General features: G+C 32.7%; 1 protein-coding gene across 8 annotated transcripts in view; it reads right to left on the reverse strand.

Annotated features, from left to right (window-relative positions):
- Positions 1-25,126, reverse strand: part of CSMD3 (CUB and Sushi multiple domains 3) — a 1,243,168-nt gene that overhangs the window by 981,608 nt on the left and 236,434 nt on the right. For all 8 annotated transcript variants that reach the window (XM_039464529.2, XM_074387065.1, XM_074387064.1 and 5 more), the window contains exon 4: positions 22,350-22,544. In XM_039464529.2, coding sequence (XP_039320463.1) covers positions 22,350-22,544 — 195 coding nt within the window. The remainder of the gene's footprint in view (positions 1-22,349; positions 22,545-25,126) is intronic.

The raw sequence follows: 25,126 nt of genomic DNA on the forward strand, positions 1-25,126 counted from the left end.
CAGGCACTGTGGTTCATGCTTGTAATCCCATCACTTTGGGAGGCCAATTGAGTGCTTTGCTTGAGGCCAGGAGTTAGAAACCAGCCTCTCCAACATTGCAAAATCCCATCTCTACTAAAACTACAAAAATTAGCTTGGCACCTAACTACTCAGGAGGCCAAAGTATAACTATCTCTTGAACCCAGGAGGCAGAGGTTGCAGTGAGCCGAAATTGCACCACTGCACTCCAGCCTGTACTACAGAGTGAGATTCTTTCAAAAAATGAAGAAAGAATAGAATAGAATAGAATGAAGGAAGGAAGAAGGAAATAAGAAAGGAAGGAAGGAAGGAAGGAAGGAAAGGAGGAAAGAAGGAAGGAGAATTTGTCTTTGCATCACTCCTTTTCAGCTTGAGGCACTTTCTTTGGCTGCATCTCATCTGTTATCTGAGAATTCCATAGATAAAGAGCAATATGCCAAGATACATGATTATTATAAGAGGCATAATTAAGGGAACAATGATTGCTTTGGAATAGGAAAGACTTGATAATCAGCAGTGGGACTATGATAAATGTTTTCTAATATTTGAAAAGCCTTCATCTGTTACATGAAAAAAAAATGACACTTACATTGTTTGACAACAAGTGATTCAGAGGCAATCTGAATCATGAGATAGAATTTATAGGAATTTCAGTTCAACATAAGAGAGGGCTTCTATTTAGAGTAGTCCAAAAAGTGAAGGTTTTGCCATTAAAGGTTGCAAATTCACAGCTGTATACATGTTCAAAAGTAGAGGAGGTGCAATAGAGATTAGTCAAATGGTGGTGGTGGTGCTCATACAATGGCTTTTGCTCAAATTGAGTTGGATCAAAACTATGCTCTTTTTTTTTTTTTTTTTTTTTTTTTTTTTTTTTTTTGAGACAGAGTTTTGCTCTTGTTACCCAGGCTGGAGTGCAATGGCGCGATCTCGGCTCACCGCAACCTCCGCGCCCTGGGTTCAGGCAATTCTCCTACCTCAGCCTCCTGAGTAGCTGGGATTACAGGAACGCGCCACCATGCCAGGCTAATTTTTTGTATTTTTAGTAGAGACGGGGTTTCACCTTGTTGACCAGGATGGTCTCGATCTCTCGACCTCGTGATCTACCCGCCTCGGCCTCCCAAAGTGCTGGGATTACAGGCTTGAGCCACTGCGCCCGGCCAAACTATGCTCTTTTGACATTCTCCTCTACCCACTATTTTGGAGTCCATGGTAAAAAATGTACACCATTTTTTTTCTTCAGGATTGTTTATGTTTATAAATACTGAATTAGATGATTTACAAGGTTTCTGTTAAGCTTGAGATGCTATAGGAGGTAAGAAAAAAACCCATCCAGGTCATGAGTCAGTTATCACTCTGATTATGTTCTGAAATAGATATCAATTTTAAAATAAGATAAACTACATCCCAATAAATGTTAAGTTTGGTACATATATATAAATTATATATTTAGCTGCCATTTACTCTGCAGAATTCTTTTTATTTGGATCTGTGTTTTTATGTAATTTTAAAAATTTTACACAGAACAAATTTTATTTATAGAGATAAGTTATTTAATGCAATGAACATTCGCGTGCATGTGTCCTTATAGTAGAATGATTTTTAAAAAATAAGAAAAGTTATTTAATGCTTTTAAGATGAAAATTACCTACAGAACCAAATACTTACAAACCGAAACAGTTTAATAGGTGTGTAATTATTTAATAATGGGTGATGATTTACAGAATGTCTGAGTATGATCAATATAAAAACATTGCTTGAGAATGTCATCAATGTTTGGTCAACAAAATTTATTAAAGCAAACCAATGGCATCAAAATTGGAATTAGAAGACTTATATTTATATTCAGAAGACCTGAGTGTACAGTGTATCACTATCACCTAACATGTTTGTCCTTTGAAAACAATTTTTTAAAATCATTGAAATACATTTTAATACAACAAGTATTTATTGAGTAACTACTATGGGATAAGTCCTGAGTACACAGAATACAATCTCAAGGAACTAAAATCTTACAGTAGAGCTGCCTATGTAAAGAAACACTTGAATTCAGGGCAGTAGAAGAATGAATACAGTTAATAACAGAAGAAAACATATTGTGCAGTTGCTGCAGAATGAAGATATGAAGAATAGTACAGAGAGTGGATAAAAGAATGGAATGCTGAAACAACAATAGCTACTTCAGAGCCTTGGTGAAAGGATGAAAAGAGGCTAGGCATTTTGAAATATTTTGCATGCTGCATGTTTTTCTCATTTGATGGAGAAATTTGGGAATTTGCAATGTTTGTCACATCCTTCTTTTCTATTTCTTCGGCTGCCATACCTGGTTAAGCTTCTGAACACTTCACATGTGAATATAAGAAATATAAATTTGTCTATTTTGTGTCCTAATGATCAGGACATTTTCCTCAGAAAGTTAAAATAAATGTGTATTTTCTTTCTTTGAACAAACAAGCTACTTTGGGGACTGGCAGTGAAGAAAATAATGGTAAATAAATTTAATAAACTATCTTCCATATCTTTGCCTGAGACTAAGCAAGATTGCAATTAAAGTAAGAATAAAAATTGAATAGTTACTGGTAAAGCAACAAGTAAAGAGTGAAAGTTATTACTGAAGTGGGTAAAGAGTCTACCTTTTAAAGGCAGCCAGAAAATTATTAGAATTTAAGTGTCCTGTAAAAATTGCCCCAATTAACAATTCTGTTAGGACTTGATGATCCAGGAACCATTCCCTGGTTTCTTAATTGTAAATAAGGATGACAATGTCTACTTCATAAGGCAACTGCTACAAGAGTCCAATGGACAAGTACAATGCTTGCCATATAAGAAGAAATTCAATAAAAGTTAGCTCATTTTCTTGGCCTTTATTTTTGTGTTTGTTGAATTAATTATTGCACATACTCATGGCAGTTTTATGAAACAAAGAGGAGCATAAATTCCAATAGTAAAAACTACTAACGGTGGGATGTGCAAAATATTTGAAGATTTTAAAATACCGTCTTTAGGGTAAGACCACAAGGTCAAGTATTCATGGTAAAAATCATAGGAAAAAGGGGAATTGAAGTGGAAGTACAGTTGGACAAACAAATTTATATATTGTGACTACCTATTTGAAATTAACCTCAACTGGGTAATCCTGAGAATATAATAATTTTAGAAATAAAACAGCTTTGTTACGTTGGAAAATACATAACTAATATCTTGTTCGTTCTGAAAATAAGTTTGTTCCTATGATGTATGGTAGAAAGTTTAGTACAGATATATTCAGTATGCAACTGAATACTGAGTTGCTAATAACAAGAATTAGGCTTCTCAGTCCTCCAGCTAACAGAAGATATGCAGGCAATATAAAAACTGTTAGAAGGTGGATACAGGAAGCCTTCCAGCTGCTGTGGTTTTCTATAACAATTATGAAACTTTCTTTTTTTTTAATTTTTGGAATCAAGAGTTAGAGAATCAGGATGGTCATTTGCTTTATTTATTTATTTTTCTTTTCTTTGCCATCCTTAAGTACTTTACATCTGGGAGCAAGCCAACAAAGAACATTTTGAGCTTTGCAGTCTAAATGGGGCTTAGACTAGAAAGGTATAAGAAAAAATTGCTAGGAAAGGCAAATTACTTTATTCACCTTGTAAGAATCAGTGCATTATTATCTCACTATTCAGATGCCCAGTGTGCCAAATAGAAATAGGTGGTCAGTCAAATTGGATACAACTGCAATATCTCCACATAAGCCATGAGCATATGGAACAACTTAACACTTCTCTGACAGCAGATATTTTTAGTGGAAACATATTTTATAGACTTTTTTGTTTATATCACTCATAGTAATTTGTAATTATATGCTTATTTGAAAATACGTGTCTTCTAAAACATAGGCAAAACCATCCAGGACGTAGGCATAGGCAAGGACTCCATGACTAAAACACCAAAAGCAATGGCAATAAAAGCCAGGATAGACAAACGGGACCTAATTAAACTCCAGAGCTTCTGTATAGCAAAAAAAACCATCATTAGAGTGAATCTGCAACCAACAGAATGGGAAAAAAATTTTGCGGTCTACCCATCTGACAAAGGGCTAATATCCAGAATCTACAAAGAACTAAAACAGATATACAAGAAAAACAAACAAACAACCCCATTCAAAAGTGGGTGAAGGATATGAACAGACACTTTTCAAAAGAGGACATATATGAGGCCAACAAACATATGAAAAAATGCTCATCATCACTGGTCATTAGAGAAATGCAAATCAAAACCACACTGAGATATCATCTCATGGCAGTTAGAATGGTGATCATTAAAAAATCGGGAGACGACAGATGCTGGAGAGGATGTGGAGAAATAGGAACACTCTTACACAGTTGGTGGGAGTGTAAATTAGTTCAACTATTGTGGAAGACAGTGTGGTGATTTCTCAAGGATTTAGATATAGAAATTCCATTTCACCCAGCAATCCCACTATTGGGTATATACCCAAAGAACTATAAATTGTTCTACTATAAAGACACATGCAAATGTATGCTCATTGCAGCCCTGTGTACAATAGCAAAGACCTGGAACCAACCCAAATGCCCATCAATGATAAACTGGACAAAGAAAATGTGGTACATATACACCATGGAATACTATGCAGCCATAAAAAAACAGTGAGTTTGTATCATTTGTAGGGACTTGGATGAATCTGGAAACCATCATTCTCAGCAAACTGACCCAAGAACAGAAAGACAAGCACCATATGTTCTCACTCATAGGTGGGTGTTGAACAAGAACACATGGACTCAGGGAGACGAGTGTCACACTCAGGAGACAGTTCGGGGTGGGTGGTTAGGGGAGAGACAATGGGGGTGGGGAGGAAGGAGAGGGTTGGGAGGGGTAACATGGGGAGAAATGCCAGATATAGTATGCACCTAAAGTAAAATAAATAAATTAAAAAAAAAAAGAAAAGAAAATTTATGTCTTCTTTACCAGGCTGTTCTCTTTGTGAGAATAGAAACTATGTTGTTGTTTCTTTATAGCTGTATCTCCAATATCTAGCATAATAAAAAAAATGAATAAATTGTTAGAAGTTCTTGTCTAGTCTTCCTTTTTTTATTGCTGCAAATTCACAATGTCTGCCCCCAGAAATAAACTACCCTGTTGTGAAGGATGTTAGAGAGATAATAGGCTAAGCATAGTTGCTCACACCTGTAACCCAGCATTTTGGGAGGCTGAGGAAGTTGGATCACATGAATTCAGGAGTTTGAGACCAGCTTGAAAAACATGGCAAAACCTCATCTCAACAACAAACAAACAAATATATAAATACAAAAAATTAGCCAGGCATGGTGGCACATGTCTATAGTCCTAGCTATTTGGGAGGCTGAGGTAGGAGGATCACTGGAACCGGGGAGATTGAGGCTGTTAAGTGATCCTTTATCAGGTCACTTCAGTCCAGCCTGGGTGACAGAAGTGATTCTGTCTCAAAAGAGAGAGAGAGAGAAAGACAGAGAGAAAGAGACAGAGAAATTGTATTGAATTAGGTAGGGTTAAAGAGTACCTGAAACCCATTAGCTTACTATTAACAACAAAAATAAAAAAAAATTACAAGTTTTGGTGAGGATATAGAGAATCCGCAACTCTGCTGAACTGTTGGTAGGAATATAAAATAGTGTAGTCACTATGGAAAATGGTATGGTAGTTCTTCAAAAATTAAACATCGAGTATTGGGGTTTGCTACACTCAAGATTCCTCCACTGTGACATAAAGTCGCTGCATCTACAAAATCCACACATGGTATTTCACATTGCCTTCTGGTACTAAAAGGGCAACTTGAGAAAGAAGAACTACTTTGACTATAAAGCTCATGTTGTTTGCTATGCTTTGATTAATAAAAGTCCCTTGTCTCTGACCCAAGAGTCTTATGTCTTTTGTCAGCTTCTATGACACTGTAGCAGGCTGACTTCTAAGCTTTCAAGTACGGCAAAATCTTAGAAAAGCATCCTATATTTTTCTCTTTGATTTCTTCAAAAAAAAAAGAATATTTCTGTGTGCTACAGTATATTAGTTTTTCATCTGATACAGCTTGCCAAAATAATTAACTTTGAAACAACATTATGTGTTATTAACATTTAAAGGTACTTAGATTTTTTTTTGTTTAAAAATCACTAAATCCACTGGACATTGATAGAGTTGAAGAAAACAATGGCACATTTTATATGCTTTCTATGTTTGCATTCCACATTTCGGAAATAGCTGCTCAAAATGCAGAGGTAGTTAAATTTTCAAAGGATGAGATATGTATTATAAGCACAGCTCTCTCTGAATACATAACATCCTTATGCCGAATTTAAATCTAATTTTATGACAGCTGTAAAAATGGCTACCTCGTCGAAAAAAGCAAAGAAATCAAATTTATGCTATTTTCTGAAAAGTTACAATGCTAAATAAAGCATTGTTCTGAATTTTAAATCACAACATTTCTGCCTCTAGTGAGGTTCTTGAGAAAATGCAATTCTTTAGAATATATTTATAAATCACCTTTCATCATGAAGAATTTTGAAATCATTTCAAAATATAAGTAAGTAGAAAAGGAGGGGTGGAATTCACACAGAAAATATTTGTTCAAAAATACTTAGAGCAGAAAAATATATACATTGCTATCAGCACTAAGTGTGCTGATAATTATGATTAAATAAGTCAGATTTGTACTAAAAACTACATGATGCCAACACTTCCAGACAAAAAGAAAAAAGAAAAAAAATTAAAGATGGGAAAAAGAAAACAAAACAAGAAGCAGTCAGCAGAGGTCAGCTGGAAGAAAGGCTGACATCATTAACGCTACCATCAGTTTAACACCACCATGAGTGTAGGGCCAGGAAAAAGAGACAGAAACATTAGGATGTTCATCAACCACATGTATGATAAGGGAAGGTCCTTTATGCCATATATTCGGCTTTTGAATTTTATTTTTTTCAAGTGAGAGCAGACAACATAATAAAATAAAGTTGCATACCATCACTTGAATTGACTCTACCAAAGCTCATAGTTTTCAAATTCAGTTTGCAAGAATTTCATTCTTGGAACAAATTCAAACAGGAAGTGATTATTTTCTTTCATCCCTTCAATAGTTAAAAAGTCTAACCCTGAAAATAAATGCAAATCTAAACTTACAGCTCTTTATAACTATCCATGTTGGGAATAGTATAAAATATTATACTATGAAAAGATACATGATCAGAATACATTTTGGTATATATATGTATACACACATATATATGTATGTAAATATATAAAGATGTACATGTATTTATACATATACAATTTTAAACGTGCAAAGGACATAAATTATATGAACATATTTTTATACATGGAGTAACAGTCTTTCTTTTGCAACATTTAGGAGGAATTGCAATGGGAAAAAATGAGTAAGATGATGCCAAATACTTTTTGAAATCTAGAAGGATTTTCTAAAGAGTTTTTCTTGACATTACTCAAGCACCTTTGAGATCCCTTAGTCTGCTAGTCAATACTTATGGTTCTTTTTAAAATAAGAAAAGGGAATGCCCATGTTAGGAATTCCAGACAAAATATCCGTTCCTTAAAGTCATGTGGTGAGTATAATAAATGTTTACAAATCTTTTGGTTCATCTTCTAGGCTTGTTTTAGGCTTGTGACTTATCCACCCTTTTTTGAAGTAATTATAGTCATGTGATTTCTGATTTGTGTGATAAAAATATGTATAATACGTAAAAATATGTAAAATATATATAATATATAACATGTAATATATATGTATAATACATACTTAATGTATTTATATACTTATAAATATATGTTTGTGCCAATACTGGCCAATAAAACGTAAGTGGGTATACTTTCTGGCACTTCTGACCAAATTTTAAAAAGTAGTGCCTGGTTCCCATTTGTATTTTGTTTTCTTTTTTTCTACCATAGCAATTAGGGGAAAATATTCAGAGATGGGGCCCTTGTAAACTTGGGTAACCCTGTGATTGCATAAGTAGATCTCACCTACCCAGCAGCATTTTTCTGAAACAATTAAGCAATTAGGTTTGTCGGATTATTTATTACTATGTGACTTCATATATTCTGATAAATCATTTAATTAGTCAATATTTACTTATTAAGTAAAATGAAAGATATTCCAGATTTCTTCATCTGTACTTCTCAAGCTTTACTCTTTTTCTTAAAATTGCCTTATCTTAAACATCTCCATAGAAATCCATTATAATATCTATAGAAGTAGTAAACCTGAATTTAATCAAGAAAAGTCAATGAAATAGACTGAATTTCTCATTAAATTGTTGAACTACTCCTCAATAATAATTTGTCCTAACAGTTGATCAGTTGATTAACTCTGTGGGATATAAAATGATTGCATTGTGGTTTCAATGATTAAAAAACAATGGAAGTGACTTGCTTACTATTCACTCCCACTGGCAGCCAATTAGATATATATATATTCTTCATATATATGAAAAAAAACACCACCTCCCATAAGCTAATGAAACACTGATGCTTGGGAAAGGTAACACCAAAACTCATATGTGAAAGAGTAAATAGATGATGGTAACGGACACTTTTGTAAGTGAAAATAAGTGAGAAATATGTCTTATTTTTTCTGAAAACACAAATTTATAGAAACAAGTGCTTTGTAAAGTTATAGAATCAAATCCTTACCATTGTTTATATGTATTTACAACTTTGTAACAAATTTTAAAGGGGTATAACTTGTGAAGTCATAATTCATTTTATAATTACAAAAGAAATAATCTTACTTTTTTACTGTAAATTTATCACCCAGAAAAGACTCAGCAGTTCTTTAAAATTATCATCAATAATGATGTTTTAAATGCATGGTTTATATTTAGCTAGAAGATTGGAAATGATGGTAATATATTTTTAAGTGTTCAAAATGGCTAAGGTATTCAAGGTGTTTAGTCATAAGTAATACTTTAAAATTTTTTCATACTTTGTTTATTCTACTTTTTCAATGTTTAATTTTATATTTAACTATTTCCCCATATATGGATTATATAATTAAGAATAGTTTAAACTAGGAAGAATTTTAACTTTTGATAGTTGGTAGAATGTCATTGTATAAAATAAACTGATTTCTCCAGGACCTTTGAGTCCACAGACTATAAATAAAAATAAAACATAACTAATGGCATTAATTGAAAGTTAAATTTAGTTAAATTTTAAAAGAATGTATAGAGAGAAATTATTCAAAAATAACTGAACACTTTCCCTTTGGGATTATTTGATATTGCTTAGGAAGGAAATAATGAATCTGTCTTCTGTGAATATTCTACTCCAACATGCCTAATAACATTCTTTCATCTCTGAACATTACCTAGAAATCCTCTCCTTTATTTTGAAAGAAGTCATCTGAAATATGATCCAGGAATCATATGTGCTATATTCAAGGGGATGGATGTTGAATCAAAGAACAACATGGCCTGAAGATGCTAAAATTTATGAGGAAGGAAATCTAGTCCCAGAAGGAATTAAATCTGTCCTTTGGTTACAATGTTTCAGGATGAATTACAGCATATTTCTAAATTTGTATTAGTTACTAAGGTCAATATGATAGCCACTAAAATTTTCCTTGATAATGGGAATTTTAGTCTATTTTTTGAGCATCCTTAGATGCCAGGAGATTTGTCTAAGTCATGACGGTGGATTCACACCAAAGGTAAGTAATGGTATGGTATTGCTTCAATGAATTCAGAGTATTGGGTGTGAGAAAAATTACCATCATTGGAAAGTTGCAAAGGTTCTAGAATCTCAGAAAGGTGTTACAAAAAATGGTTCTGGTTTGCTAGATTTTAATGTCTATTCCACTGTAAACTTTGGCTGGTTTTTAAATCTCTACTAGCTTTAGTTTTGATATAAGTAAGGATGAAAATCATAGTACCTAATTAATAAGTTTTTAGAAATGTGAGATAAGGTAATTTTTTTTGTCATGCTTAAAATTATAGTATACGAACTTAAATATGAGCCATACTATTATTATTATTGTTGATTGGCAAGTAAAAACTTCGCTCAACTATCCTCCACTGCTGACATAATTTTTTGTGTTCTGTCAAAATTGGGTCAAACCTCCTGTCTATTCCTGGTGCTCTCTCTGTTTATGATAGGTACTTTTACCTGAACAGTAGTTGCAATATTGTCATAAGAACATACTGTCTCAAAAAAAAAAAAAAATCAAATATACTTGATAGTTTACACTAGCTTAGAGGATAAGTTTTAAACTCTTTTGTCTGAGCTTCCAAAATCTTCAAAAGATCTTCCAAAGATGCTTGAAACCAGTCTTCTCAGTTGAAATTGTCTCCTATTTTCTTTACATTTATCTCTATCAGCCAAAGTCAACTCACTTTTAGTTACCCCAAATAATGTGTTACTTTACCACAACTAGGAACACTTACATAACTCTATGCGTTATACATGACTAAACACATTTCTTTGCTAATCCCAGAAGTGAGTTTTTCCCCCATTTTCACTTACTGAAACATCTCGAAAGGTCAAGAAAGTGTTTTATGAAGAGGGAAGAAACAAGGCGAGATTACCATTAATAAATGTTCAATTAAAATGGAGGATACTGGCTCAAAAGAGTAGGTTGTTATAAAATTAAAAATGTTTGATTGGGTGGTTGATGGGATTTTATTTAAGAAAAAATGTTAAGCATTTCTATACACAAAGAGAAAAAATGGAAAGAGGAAGTTGTACAATTAAGACAATGTGAAAAGAGGAACATAGTGGTTCAGAATGTTTTACTCTAAGCCAGGCACGTTGGCTTATGTCTGTACCCCGAGCACTTTAGGAGGCCAAAGCAGGGGGATCATCTGAGGTAGGGAGTTTGAGACCAGCCTGGCCAACATGGTGAAATCTTGTCTATATTAAATGTACAAAATTAGCCGGGCATGGTGATGCATGCCTATAATCCCAGCTACCTGGGAGGCTGAGGCAGGCGAATCACTTGAACCCAGGAGGCGGAGGTTGTGGTGAGCATTGCACTCCAGTGTGGGCAACAAGAGTGAAACTCCATTTCAATTAAAAACAAAGCAAAGCAAAACAACAACAAAAAAAACCTTGTTACTCTAACCAAATTGCTTGAATTCCAATCCTAGATTTGCCTTTTATTAGTTGGGTGACATTGCAAAATTTTCTTAACTTTAGCTGTGGCTCAGTTTTCTCATTTGTGTAATGGGGATCAAAATATTATCCACTTTTTAAACTGGGTGCAAAGATGGAAAGGATTACGATAAGTAGAATATTTCAAAAATATCTCTGGCCCAGGGAGAGTACTCATTAAATATTAGAGATAAAAGGCGATAGGCAATACAATATAAACATATAAGTTATTCTGAGAGTCTCTAACAAGATTAATATTCTTTCCAACACGTTAAAATTTTCAAATGCCTTTGATCTTCCAAGAAATTGTATTTGTATCTTTCTAAGAAGGTTGAGTTTTACTCCTAACTAGTATGTAATTATTTATGTATGCTTCCCATAAGCTACAAAAGCTCCTGAAAATCAGCAATAACTATTTGCCTCTTCTCTATCATTATCACTCAATAGATATTTATTAAAATAATACAAATATAAATACAACCATGCTTCTCTCCTATAATATGAAAATCTGTTGCTATAATATTGATATATTATTAACATTTCAGTCATCATATGCTGTGTTTTGAAAAAGACCTAGGGATAAAACAATAGAATGCCCAATAATTTTTCTGAAGTTAGTGCTTTGTAATGTGATGAGTTTTTAAATACACAACTGCATTGACAATGATCTCATCTACTGTTTAGAAAAAAAATTTTGATGAAAGCGATAAGGGTTCACCAACAAACCATTTTAGAAAGAGTTGTTTGTGAGAAATGTAATCATATAACAACTTTAGAAAGCTTGAAATTAATGTTTGATATTATATTTATAACAAAAATGTTATTAAACTTATTGCTAAGTATAAATTTTTGTTAACTATATTCATATGTAATTTTCTGTATAAAGTTAAAATATATAAAGATACTTATTCTAGAAAGTAAGCAATCATTAAATGTTAAACTGTAGAAAAGAATTAAGATAATATTAATACAAAAACATAATGCTTTTGATTCTATTTGTGGATGACTAACTTGCAGGCCAAATTCCAAATTCATGAATTAACAGAGATTCAAATTTTGAAAATATATAAAAATTGGGTCAGAACTAAATTTAGACAGTTGTGTTATACATCACCCATACTTGACCAGTGACATTAGGCATGTATGATTTGATTTTACTGAATCTATGAATACGGTTCTCCAATACAGTTCTCCAATTGTCTTTTCAATATAAAAGCATTGTTTATATGTCAGTAAAAAGAGGTATTACAAGCCTCAGAAGCTCATTTTTCTTTCATATTACGAATATTGTAGATAATGTAGTTCCTTAAATTATACTGTACCTTCTTTGTGTTGTTTTACGAAAGAAATTTTTCATTCTGTCCAGTAAATTTGGGTTTTCAACACAAATTATTTTCTTTTACTTTGTGAGACTGTAAACTAATCTTGTTTTCCAGATTTATTTAGGGTGTAAGGTGAATAAAACCTAAATTTAATGCTGATTCTGACAAAGGATACAAGAATTCAGAACTGAAATTTTGTAAATTAACTTTGCTCTTAATTTCATCTTATTTTCTTCTTTTTTATTTTACTATAGTTCTCCTTAATTCCACTTTGTTATTTAGCAATGTATATCATATTTTTATGCTGCATCAACTGCTTTTTTAAAGTTATATATAAATTAAATATTAATATATAATGAGTGGCTTTAATAATTTAGCTTTGAATACTATAGTAACTTCAACAAATATAGGGAACAGTAAATGAAAATTGCTTTGGTGAAAAATATATGGAATTAGTGCTAAAGAAACTCCAAAAACAATAGAAAAAATAATTTCTCCCTGGCTCCTGAAAGATTTAGTATATTTACAGCTAGTTTTCTATACATAAAAATTATGGAGTAAAAAGAAAATTATTTATATTCTTTTGAGTCAGATATGCAATTGGAAAAAGCCTAAGAAAAGTGCTTATAGAAAGCCTTTAGATTTTATGGACACTGAGTAATAGACCAAAAAGTAGGGTTTTTGAAGGCATCCAAGTTCCAGAACTTAAAATCTGTTCTGTATTATTAATGATATGGAAGAACTTTCATCATTAAATGTTTCAACACATGTATCTTTTACATAACTTCCTAAGTTAATGGGTGATCAATAAAATTTCACAGGAGAGAAAGAGCCCAAGACCAGAAGCGTAAAAAGTATCCTTCCCAAATGGTTGCTGTTCAAATACCTATTACTGTGCGTTCTTATCACAAAACATAAAGGACTTTTCACATGGAGTGAGTCCACTAAAATATGTGTCACATAGCATTAAATGTCTTTGGTGACTACTATTCTCCTTCCTCCATGGATTTATTCAAATTTATTTTGCTTCTCCTTTTAAGTGGTGGATTTACAAAGAGCAGCAGAATACCAGATGGTCATTGCTGTGGTTCACTGAGTTTATATCTTAGCAGGAAGTTAGATGATTGCTTTTCAAGGTTTTTATCATGCATTGAACAGTCTATTTCACCACAGGGGATTCTTAAGCTGTCAATATATTTTTGGCTAAGCATGCCCCATCATTTTCTTTTTAAGACACGGGCATATATAATCATATGAAAGCTTGTGGACACAAAGATCATATAACTTACCTTTCTTTCTGAATATTGTGGAATGTAGATGGCAAGATAAGTACAGGATGCCTTTATTTTCTCCCTTGAGCACAAGAAACATACACGAGGCCAACACATATTGTAGAAATGAGTATTTACTTAACGTTTATAAAATTCTGTTTTAATTTTTGGGACAACGTTATTAAACTGTTTCTTATAGCTTCTTAAAAAATGTAAAGTTTCCCTAAACAATCTGGATTTTTCATTTAGAAAATTTATTTTAAAATTCTTATTTGTCAAAACAAATAAACAAAAAACTTCAAGTAAACAAAAGCCTTCCCAGAAGCACAGGGCTCAGTTATATAGAATTTGTGTAAGCAATGAAAACTTAGTTACCTCAAAAAGAGACTGACTTTTATATTTGCTTTAAAAAATATATAGTCAACATTTTTCTAGGAACTGTACAGAAAGAAAATGAAGTTAAAATTATCTCATTAAAGAAAAAAATCTCTACATTTACGCTATTGTAACATATATTATGAAAAAATACACAGACTCTCTCTTTATCGTCAAAGAAAATGGATTAGTTTAAAACAAGAATGATAAATGAAGGAATAGAAAACTTGAACAACAGAGTAAGCCAACAAAAATGTTTGAGCTATTACATACATGATGAGGAGGAAAAGTCAGTAATCGCCTGAATGAAAGAAGACAAAACTCACAAATGCAAAATGGAGAACATAACGTGAGTCTAAGTTATATGCATCGCTGACTAGTGCCATGGTAGAGCAAAGGATGATTGCAGGATAAGTACAGGAAGCCTTGATTTTCTTCCTTGAACACAAGAAACATACACAAGGCCAACACATATTGTTTATATTAGAATACCACTGTATCTTTTTGCATGAAATTAGAGTACACATATTTGGGCAATAACCCAAATCACCTTTCAAATAGAAAACTCCCATATTCAACAGACCAAGTTTCATGAGGCCTCGAGCTGTTTCATTAATCGTTATACTTAGAAATGTGATTTATACAATGAGTTTTTAAAATATTTGAGTTTATGGCCGGATGCAGTGGCTCACGCCTGTATTCCCAGCACTTTGGGAGGCCAAGGCAGGTGGATCATCTGAGGTCAGGAGTTTTGAGACCAGCCTGACCAGTATGGTGAAACCCTGTCTCTACTAAAAATACAAAAATTAGCTGGTTGTGGTGGTGCATATCTGTAATCCCAGCTACTTGGGAGTCTGAAGCAGGAGAATCACTTGAACCCAGGAGGTGGAGGTTGTAGTGAGCTGGGATCATGCCATTGCACTGCAGCTTCGGTGACAAGAGTAAAACTCTGTCTCAAAAAATAATAATAATAAGTAAAAAATAGCCGGGCGCGGTGGCTCAAGCCTGTAATCCCAGCACTTTGGGAGGCCAAGGCGGGTGGATCACGAGGTCAAGAGATCGAGACCATCATGGTCAACATGGTGAAACCCCGTCTCTACTAAAAAATACAAAAAATTAGCTGGGCATGGTGGCACGTGCCTGTAATCCCAGCTACTCAGGAGGCTGAGGCAGGAGAATTGCCTGAACCCAGGAGGCGGAGGTTGCGGTGAGCCGAGATCGTGCCATTGCACTCCAGCCTGGGTAACAAGCGCGAAACTCCGTCTCAAAAAAAGAAATAAAATAAAATAAAATAAATAAATAAATAAATAAAAATAAAATATATGAGTTTAATTATTGAATATACTTCAAATGTGAGAACTTCCATACTTGGGTAACTCAGAAATACTATCTAAACTTTGGAAAATATATTTTCAAAAGTGATGTCTAATATTTGCTGATCCAAACCTAATTTTTAGGTAATGTGGGGCTTAAAGTTTCCTATAATGCTGAAAAAAATAAATTCTACTGCCTGTATGGTCCCAGAACCTAGATATATACATTGTCTGGTACTCTTAGTTTTTCAGTACCTCATATCTCAATGTTATTATCATGTTCAAAAATATATCTTTACAAACAAATCTTAGCATGTTTGTTCTCTTTTGGTCATGAACATGATGAAAATAAGGTATTTATTACTACTTGTTTAATACTATTGATTAGGTATTTTACATACATTAACGAATATAATCCTTATCTTAATATATGAAGTAAGTAGGACTTGCTCCTATTATACAAATGAGAAAACTGAGGTGTAAAAATTAAATATATGGATTAAGGTTTTATATTTTCTCAGTAGAAAAGATATGAAGCAAATCAAGGCTTTTATTAGCAAAGAGTCCTCTCTTTCCAGGGTTCTTGATTATCTTAGTTTTTAAACTATTATCCATTATTTCTGAGATACTTCCATTATTTCTGAAACATGTTTAACTGTCAATATTTTCAATATGCTAAATACAAACATAACAAAACAAGTGATAGCTATTACTTCTATATGATTCTAAAAATAATTTGCTGTTATGTGTTTGGAACTTACTAGATAGTTTCGAGCACCTTATGTGTTAAGCATTACATAAATTTCTCTTTAGCCTTCACAATACTGAAATAAGTAAAAATACTCAGTTTTGACATAAGAAATAATACGCTCAAATAATATGTGGTAGAAATATAAATCAACTCACAGACCTTGTGCCGCTAAAGAGAAATTATGTGTCCTTTGCCCTATCACGCTGGATAGTGCTAAAACAGTCTAATCAGGAGATGTACATTATTTTATAGCACAAATATACTTTTCAAAACCAGATTAGGGTACATGATAAGGCTATTGAATGTTGATCTGCCTGTTGATTGAATAGGCTGCCTTTTCCAGGGAGTGTTGAAGTAGCAGCAAGTGATCTGTGACACTTGCAAAGTTTTCCTTGTGGACTGACATCACTGCAATTTCGTTAGCAGGCTTTGAGCTGATAAAATAATCCCATACGAAATGATTCATGCTTAACTCGCTTATTCTTTGAAATACATGCACAACATATTTTCCTTATTAGCATCAAACATAACTGTTCGCATTAAGAAACTAGATCTCTATGTGAATGACAGAGCTAGTGAAAGCTGAATGTGCCTAAATAATATTGCTCAGATACTGGCAAGTGTGGTGGTGGAACTCAAAGTCTGTGCCAAAAAAAATTCTGAAATACTATTTAAAATATATGTTTGAAAATGAACTCAATCAAACCATCAATGCCTCAATCCTCAAAAAGGACTTTTAATACATGGTTCATGACATTTTTGTGTTCAACAGTGCATTTGAGTACTTTCTTCTTTGGCATAAAAGAGTACCACTGACACTACTCTCTGTGATTCAAAGTGTTATAATAACACATTGTCTTCTCTGGGAATGGGTTTAAGAAAAAATAGTTTACAATGGTTTTTAATCAAATGTTTTAAAAAGCTACAGATTTTAGCTATGAAAAATGTTAAAAAATCTTTACAGTGAGTATGCAAAACTGGAATTTGTTTTGAGCATTTAAAATCTCAAAATATATTTTCATTTTGGCAAAGTACAATTCATTATTATGTTTAAGCACTATATGGGAATGAATAGAAATATGACACCAAATTGTTTTTGTGTCCTGTTTCAATATAGTACTTTGCAGTTTTCTTTAAGTTAGTTATATTAATCACTTAATATAGTATCATATTTGTGATATCACATTTCAGCATTTATTCATATGTAATTGGGACTTACTATGAATGAAATAATGGCATTTTTTATTTCCTACTGCTTTTGTGAGGTACTCTCCAGATACGGAGCAGGGGACAAATAAACGTAATAAATATCCTTTCATTAATGAAGTCACTACTTCTTTGGAGAAATTTTGGTATGCAAAATTTTAAAAATTACTTGGCTAAAGTTTCCTACTTATTTCTTCTCCAAATATTGTTTTTCATTACTAAGCCTAATACCATCTTTTGGTAGTACATTTTGATACAGAAAATTGTTGATCAAAGTTTTTTGGCAGGAGAATAATATAGTATGGTGACAAATCAAGCTGCTGTTCTTATCTCATCAGTCATTTCTCTAACACATTGTGGAAAGCAGTCTTCCAAGAATGAAACTTGGAAGATTTGTTTTTCTCTTTCAAAGGCAACAATTCCCTCATTAGCCCTTTTGCTTATCTGTCCTGTCAAATATTAGGTTTAAGTCACCCAGTAATAATTTACTGTATGACATCTACATCACTAACATCCAAACCTTCTCCCAAAACGATCTCACCTGTCAGAACACAATAAACTCTGTCAGCATTTTACGCATCGCATCTCCTCATTGATCAGTGCTTACCCTGAACCCTCATATGAATTCCAAGTTCTTTACTTTTGGCTACAAATAGTCAAATCATCAATACAATCTACCACTCTTTTAAAGTTTTCTTTAATTAATCCAAAATTTACACATTTCTAATACAATCATATTTTTTCTGTGAGTGCATTCTTAAATCTTAATATGTTAACTCTTCCATCAAAAGTATGTGCCTCTTTTATATACAACGTTATTAGTTTTCCCTGAGGTATGTATATCAAATTGCCGTTCTGAATACAAAATGTAATTATGAACTTTGGAATTTTTAGCGTAGGAATAGCATATCCATTTCACCTCCTCTGCCAACTGTTTTAATTAGTCAGGAGTGTTGTGAGAACTGGGTTAAGAAGGTCTCTGAAGCCACATTAAAACTCAGTGGGAAGTCATGAAAATGTCAAAGCAAGGGATGCAGAAAAGGCATGTGCTCCAAGTATTCGCATTCTAGATTTAGAGAATAGGAATTAGGCTTCATTTTTTACAGAATGTTGCTTAGCCCAGCAGCAGGCAGTTAGTTGACTTTTACAAATACTACCAGATGGTGTTGATAAAATTCATCCTGCCTGTGAACAAACACGAAACCTTTGCACCATACCCTCTAGGTTGATGTGGAATACATTTTTTCTTAATTAAACTATCATTGTTAGGAAGCATCAAAAGAACTCTCTAAAAGCAAAGGTTTCATCAAGGAGAGACTCTATATAAACTCCAGGGAAAGCAATGAGCAGATCATTACAGAGTTAGCCCCCTGCAAAGTTATAAATTAAAGAATCAGTATGCTATCAAGTGGCAAAGAAAAGCAGAGGGAAGGCATGAACTGAGTAGTCTGCCATCTTTTCTTTTGAAATGAATGAAAACTACACACATTGCATATACACTACTCCTTCATTCTTTATTTTTAATGAAAAAATTGGTTAGTTGGAAATAAATCACGCTTTTGAAAATTAGATCATGTGCTCTATGAAGTATGAGTTAGACTACATTTAGCTGGTGAATATTAGTAACACGTGAGAACTACTTTTGAGGCTGGAAAGGAAAATCTGTACTTTCTACATGAATTATTGTTTCACTTGAAATGTTCTTGCTCTATATAGTTTGTATTTTTAGCAATTCTCTGTAAAATCTTCTCTTAAAGCCTTGTCCCTAGCTGAACTTCTTTGCACTCAGCGAGAGACATTAATACCTTTCTTATCAAGATTCCTAGCTTACTCTACACATTCTGCTTAGCAATCATTATACATTATTGCAATTACTTGATTACTGTCTGCCCCACTGGACCACAGGTTCTTAAAGATAGGAATTGTTACTTAATCAATCTTTTGATTCTCAGCACATAGCATAATGCTTTGCAGAAGGAAGGCCCTTGATAAATACATATAAATGTGTAAATTTATTCATAGTGTTACAGCTGAGGAGAAAAAAAGTGAGCTGAGTAGGCTAAAGTTAATAAGGTAGTATTTCCAAAAATAGAGGGTGCCAATTTTGATAGATTAAAAAAAAATCATAGAAGTTAGGTGGAAGTCAAAGGAAAAAATCCAACTGGGACCTGGGAGCAAAGAGTAGGAAAATAAATACGCTGGTAGCAGAGTTTAACCCTGGAACAAAAATGGCAATAGCAAAAAAACAATAGAAGCATAGGTTTTACGGTTAGATTAGAATAGAAGGACATTTGACATTATCCACTTCAAATTTGCCTTTTTTGACTGTATACCCTTTCTTTAGGGAGAAGATAGTAACAGGTGCCAAGAAAAAGTTGGATGATAGAGCTAACATAAATAATAAATTGGTATGTAGATGATGTTTTATGAATGCTATCCCATTAAACTCTAACAGGCTTATGATTTGGATATTTCTGCCTATCTCTTTATCCCAGTATAGCTAAAAAATAGCTTCCAAAATAATTCAATTATTACTCAAAGTCTCTAGTCAGTAAGTGGCAGAATCAATATTCAGAACAAGGCCGTTCTGACTCCAAAGTCTATTGTCTGAATTGAGGTGAAGGAGCCAAACAACAGAGATTAATTTTCAGTTAGTGTTGAGAATGCTCCATTGAAATCTTTTCAAACTACTTCTTAGTTTTAAGTATCTTAAGTCCTTGTAAACTACTTGGTTTTTAAGAATTTTAATATGCCTTTGATTTAGGGAATTTTATACTTTTCTTAAAAAAAGACTGTATTTCTGATTTCCACATAATATTCCATATAATATTCCAATTCCTCCCATTATAAAAAATGTTCTTAAAGAGAGACATAAATTATTTGGTGATATATTAAAAAGGTAAGAAGCTCAGGTTTTGGAACCTGAAAGAATATTCAGACCTGGCCTTCTCACCACAGCCCATTTGCTCTTGGGAGACATTTCTCCACTGAATGCTCCTGTTTCTGCACATTTTGTGAGTAGAGGTTCCAGTTGTCCTGCTTTTTTGTACCTGGTCATTCTTCTGCGTAGCAAATAGCCAAGGAGGATACAGTGTCTTCCAGCAGAGCAAAGGATAACTCTTCATACAGCCTTGAGAGGAAGAGATAATGGCTCCCTCCAGAGGAAAGAACGGGAGTGCCTACTGCCCATTATAAAAGATTCAGGTTTGTAAGCTCATGGTTAATCTCCTGTAATACCATTTAGTAGGTTGTGAAGATATCTTACACTCTTCATGTCATTCTATGATAATTTGAGCTTGGGAAACTGGCACAAATCCTGCTATTCTTGCTTCTAGTGCTGCTGTGAGTAATAAACTATCCTTCATTTCCAACTCAACAGTTTTGTGTATTTTATCATCATGCATGAAACTGTAGCAGAGAATTTTAAACTGAAAGTAGAGTAAAATGTCAGAACTCTTTGTAGTTCTTAATGTTTACCAGCTGAGTAATCTTGAGCAATTATTTTTAAATATCTGAGCTTCAGTTTCCTGTTATAGTGAAATTTAAAAGTGACAGTGCTTATAAATTTTTTAGCAAATTTATAGTGCAAAAATTAATGATAGCTAATAGTAGTTATGTAATATCAGTAGCAATAGCAGCCATAGCAGTAATAATAGCAGTAATTGTGGTAGCTATAGTAGTTGAAGTATATGCAGCAAAGGAATCTAACATTGAAAGAATGCCAACAGACAGCAGACATTTTACTAAGCAGCCGGTGTTGCTTATCTTATTTAGTCTGCACAACAAATGGAACAGGTGTTTTTTGTTTTGTTTTGTTTGCATTAGTTAAATGAGGTAAATGAGACTCATTGTTGAACTGATTTTCCTGAGGTAACTCACATGACAAATGACAAAGCTGGGATAAGAAGCTAGTTGTGTCTGATTTCCAGGGAGTTGTAGTGCATTCATTTGCAGTTCCATGTTTGGAAGGAAACTACAAAGTAATTTAGGTGGGCAATTGGACATTCCTACATCCCAGTCATGGAAGAATTACAGAAGTATATGTTTGTTAAGGAAAAAAAGCCCAGAGGTAACAGTGTTGGTCTCCACAATTTTTGTAAGCAAAATCCATTCATGTACTTAGCTAATGTTGAACATGTTCTGTTTTACAAGCTTTGTATTTTGAACCTTTGTCCACATTATTATATTATTGTATTTTTGCCATAATACAAATCATCTTAATAGTATTCATAGTAAACACAGCATTATTTTCAAAAATTTCCATGCTGTCTTCAGAGAAAGATTCGTAAATTCAGTCAATATTTCTTAAAGCAAAGTAAGTTTGATGGCCTAATTAATTTTTTAAACATCATAAACTCCATGTTTGAAATATAAATATGAAAACATAGAAATACACAATTCATGCATAACTATGTATATAGAGATACGTAATTTCCTACCTAATTTCATAAGCAATGTGAAAGATAATAGTAAATACTAAAATATAGTATTTTTCTCTACTTTTCATGTGGTATATGAGATTATCTATCTATTTATCCTTTAGATTTTTTAATTTCTTTTGAGACAGAGTCTTTCTGTCACCCAGGCTGGAGTGCTGTGGTATGATCTCGGCTCATGCAGTCTCCACCTTCTGGGTTCAAGTGATACTCCTCCCTCAGACTCCCAAGTAGCTGGGACTACAGGTGTGCACTACGACACCTGGCTAATTTTTTTATTTTTAGTAGAGATAGAGCTTCACCGTATTAGACAGACTGGTCTCAAACGCCTGACCTCAAGTAATCCACCCACCTCAGTCTCCCAAAGTGCTGGTATTACAGGCTTGAGTCACTAGACTTGGCCTCTCTATTATTTAAATTCTATAGAAGAAACAGGCACCAAACACATTTTACAAATATACTGGCTTATCCCAACTCTCATTTTTAAGTTGTGTCAATCAATATAAATAAATATTTCTTTTTACCTCTACAAATAGGAACAGGAAAATCCCACGAGGCTGTATTAACTGAATTGGCTAGGCAGGTGAGCTGAGGGTGGCCATCGAGGATGTATCCAGTTACACAGCTGTAGCGGATCTTGTCCCCGACATCGAATCTTGTACCATATAATACACCTTTGGGGGGAACGCCAGGATTTCCACAAGAGCTACTCTGCAATTCTATAGAAAAGGAAGAAAAAGAGTTTACAGTTATTTAGATAAACAGTTTATTGTTTTAGATTTATAAAATTATATATGTAGATATAGATAGTCTTATTTATTTGGAAAAGAGTCACAGAAAAGGAAATGTCTTCTATTCCAATATATTTGACAGTGAATTATGGGATGGAAACTAAACATTATCACAGAGGTATTATTTGTCATGGTTTATGCTAGAAAGTTTTAGATATTTTATATTATTTAGTCTTCATAGCATTACTTACATTTTTACTCATAGGTTAATATTTATTCAGATAGGTAAAATTGAGGATAACACCATTCACATGGCTTTTTCAAAGTTACATTCTAATAACATAGTAATAAGCAAATTCATTTTCTTAATATTATCTTCAGTCCCTTAGTGCTTAATCTTAAAAGATGAGCCTAGATAAAATACACATTTTGCACAGAAACCTTTATTTCATTCAAATGAGAAAAATACAGTAGAGTAGTAATGGACAATTTTTAAAGTTACAGAGGGTGAGCTAGAATTCCAGCTCTATTATTTGTTATTAACCTTGAGTGTATATTAAGAATTATAATAATAAGTGCAAACAGTTGTTAACATTTTAATTTGAATAGGCAAAATATATGGAAAATGATATATCAGAATATTTTACCTACCACTTTCTATTAGTTGATGCTTAAAACAAAGTATAAAAACATGCGTTTTTTGCAGTAATGTTCAATTCAGAAAAAAATTTTAGGCTAAATCAATTAAAAATGTTGAAAAGAGCAGAACTTCAAGATTATAAAGAACTACAGATTATTTTTTATTGTATTGTTTCCTAAATTTTTATATTACTGTTATATTACCTTTATGCTACAAATAATAATAAAAACACTAACAGTAATTAATGAAGTAAAAGTTACTGCAATTTGAGTAAAGTCTGTAGTTAGTAGTGTTGTGCTAACATTAATTTCCTAGTTTTGGCCATTTTGCTGCAGTTACATAAGTAGCTATATGGAGGGAAGCTAATTAAGACTATATGGGACCTACTCTTCTTGCAAAATAATAAGCTGAAAGTGATGTTGCAATAAACAATACAATATTTTCCCATGTGCTTTAATATTTATTTTATTTGTGGAGTTACTAAGTTCTATATAATATTGCAATGCTAATTCAAATAATTCCAAACCATTATAATTTTAAAATATCAATGTCAATATTAAACAAAAATATTAAAATACATAATCATTCACAATATATAGCTGCAGCTGTACAAAGACCAATATTACTTATGCACAAAAATTGTAAACAGAGGACTTTTTTTTCATTTTTAGTGAGCTTATAGTAATTTTGAGAGTATATTTTAAACTTACATTAATTTTTTTGTATAAACTTTTCAAAGCAAGTAAAAGAAAAATCAAAGATTAATTTCAAGTATAAGGCCAATTTAATCCAGGAAAATATTGAGAGCATGGGACATCCATATATTTTAGAGAGAAAATATTTACTTTGAGTTTTAAAAATTGTTATATGTTTCTCCAAACTAGATTAACATTTGCTAAATGTAAATGGTTTCAATAAATAGACAATTTTCTTAATAATGCATTCTAAACTTAAATTTGTAAAATATTTAAAGTGTCAGTAGTGAGGTTATTTCTAAATTTTTATTCTGTTATTTCTTCAAGACATATGCTATATGAATTTTCAGTAAAACAATAAAAATTTCTTATCTGTGAATTTTGAGCAACTTTTAAAGAAACACTATGAATAGAATAATAATTGTAAATACTTAATTTTTTAAAAAAATTATTTGATTAATAGATGAGATTTTTGCTGCAAGAGACAGCGAGATTGATGTTTTGATAAAATGAATAAGAATTCACGCCCCTGAATATAGTAATAACAAAGGAGATATTTTTAATGAAACTACCACTTTTGGCCTTAGAATTAATCCACTCTTCATCCTTCCACCCTCTAAAAAATAATTAAGGTCAGGGCTTCAGTTATCATAAAGTTGTATGTCTAGAAGTAAAGTAGTTTCCAAATTATGTCACAGGAAGCAACCAGGTGGGGGAATAAAATGAAAGAGAAGAAAGCTCTAAATAGACTCAAAATTAACTTTGATTTAAATGAACAAATAAACATCATCCAGAATAAAGTACCTAAAGCAAAAATGAAACTCATATCAGGTGAAGCAGTGAATGAATAATAACACTGAATGGAATCTTACTTGATTACCTAATCTCCTGCTTTGTGGCTGAATTATTTCTAAAAGTGATAAAATTTTAGGTTGTTTACAAATGAAACTCAAAGAAGACAATTTTAAAGCATATCTGGCCTTTACTTTCAGGAAATTCCTGCTGTCATTTGTGCTTGTTTATTTTCGTATTTGAGAACAGCTACCCATCATCCTCTATTAACTAATTCATAAAGACAGTTAAGATATTTTACATTCAAGTGTAATGATACTGATTCTATAACCGTTGCTCATGGATTATATTTTTTGTCTTCTCCCGAACCTTTAATTCAGACTTCCCTCTATGCCATGTTCATTTTCAAAGGCATCGCCAAGTATGATGTATTATTAACTGAA

The sequence above is a fragment of the Saimiri boliviensis genome, chromosome 15 (genome assembly GCF_048565385.1).
Source record: "Saimiri boliviensis isolate mSaiBol1 chromosome 15, mSaiBol1.pri, whole genome shotgun sequence".
Classification (NCBI taxonomy): Eukaryota; Metazoa; Chordata; class Mammalia; order Primates; family Cebidae; genus Saimiri; species Saimiri boliviensis.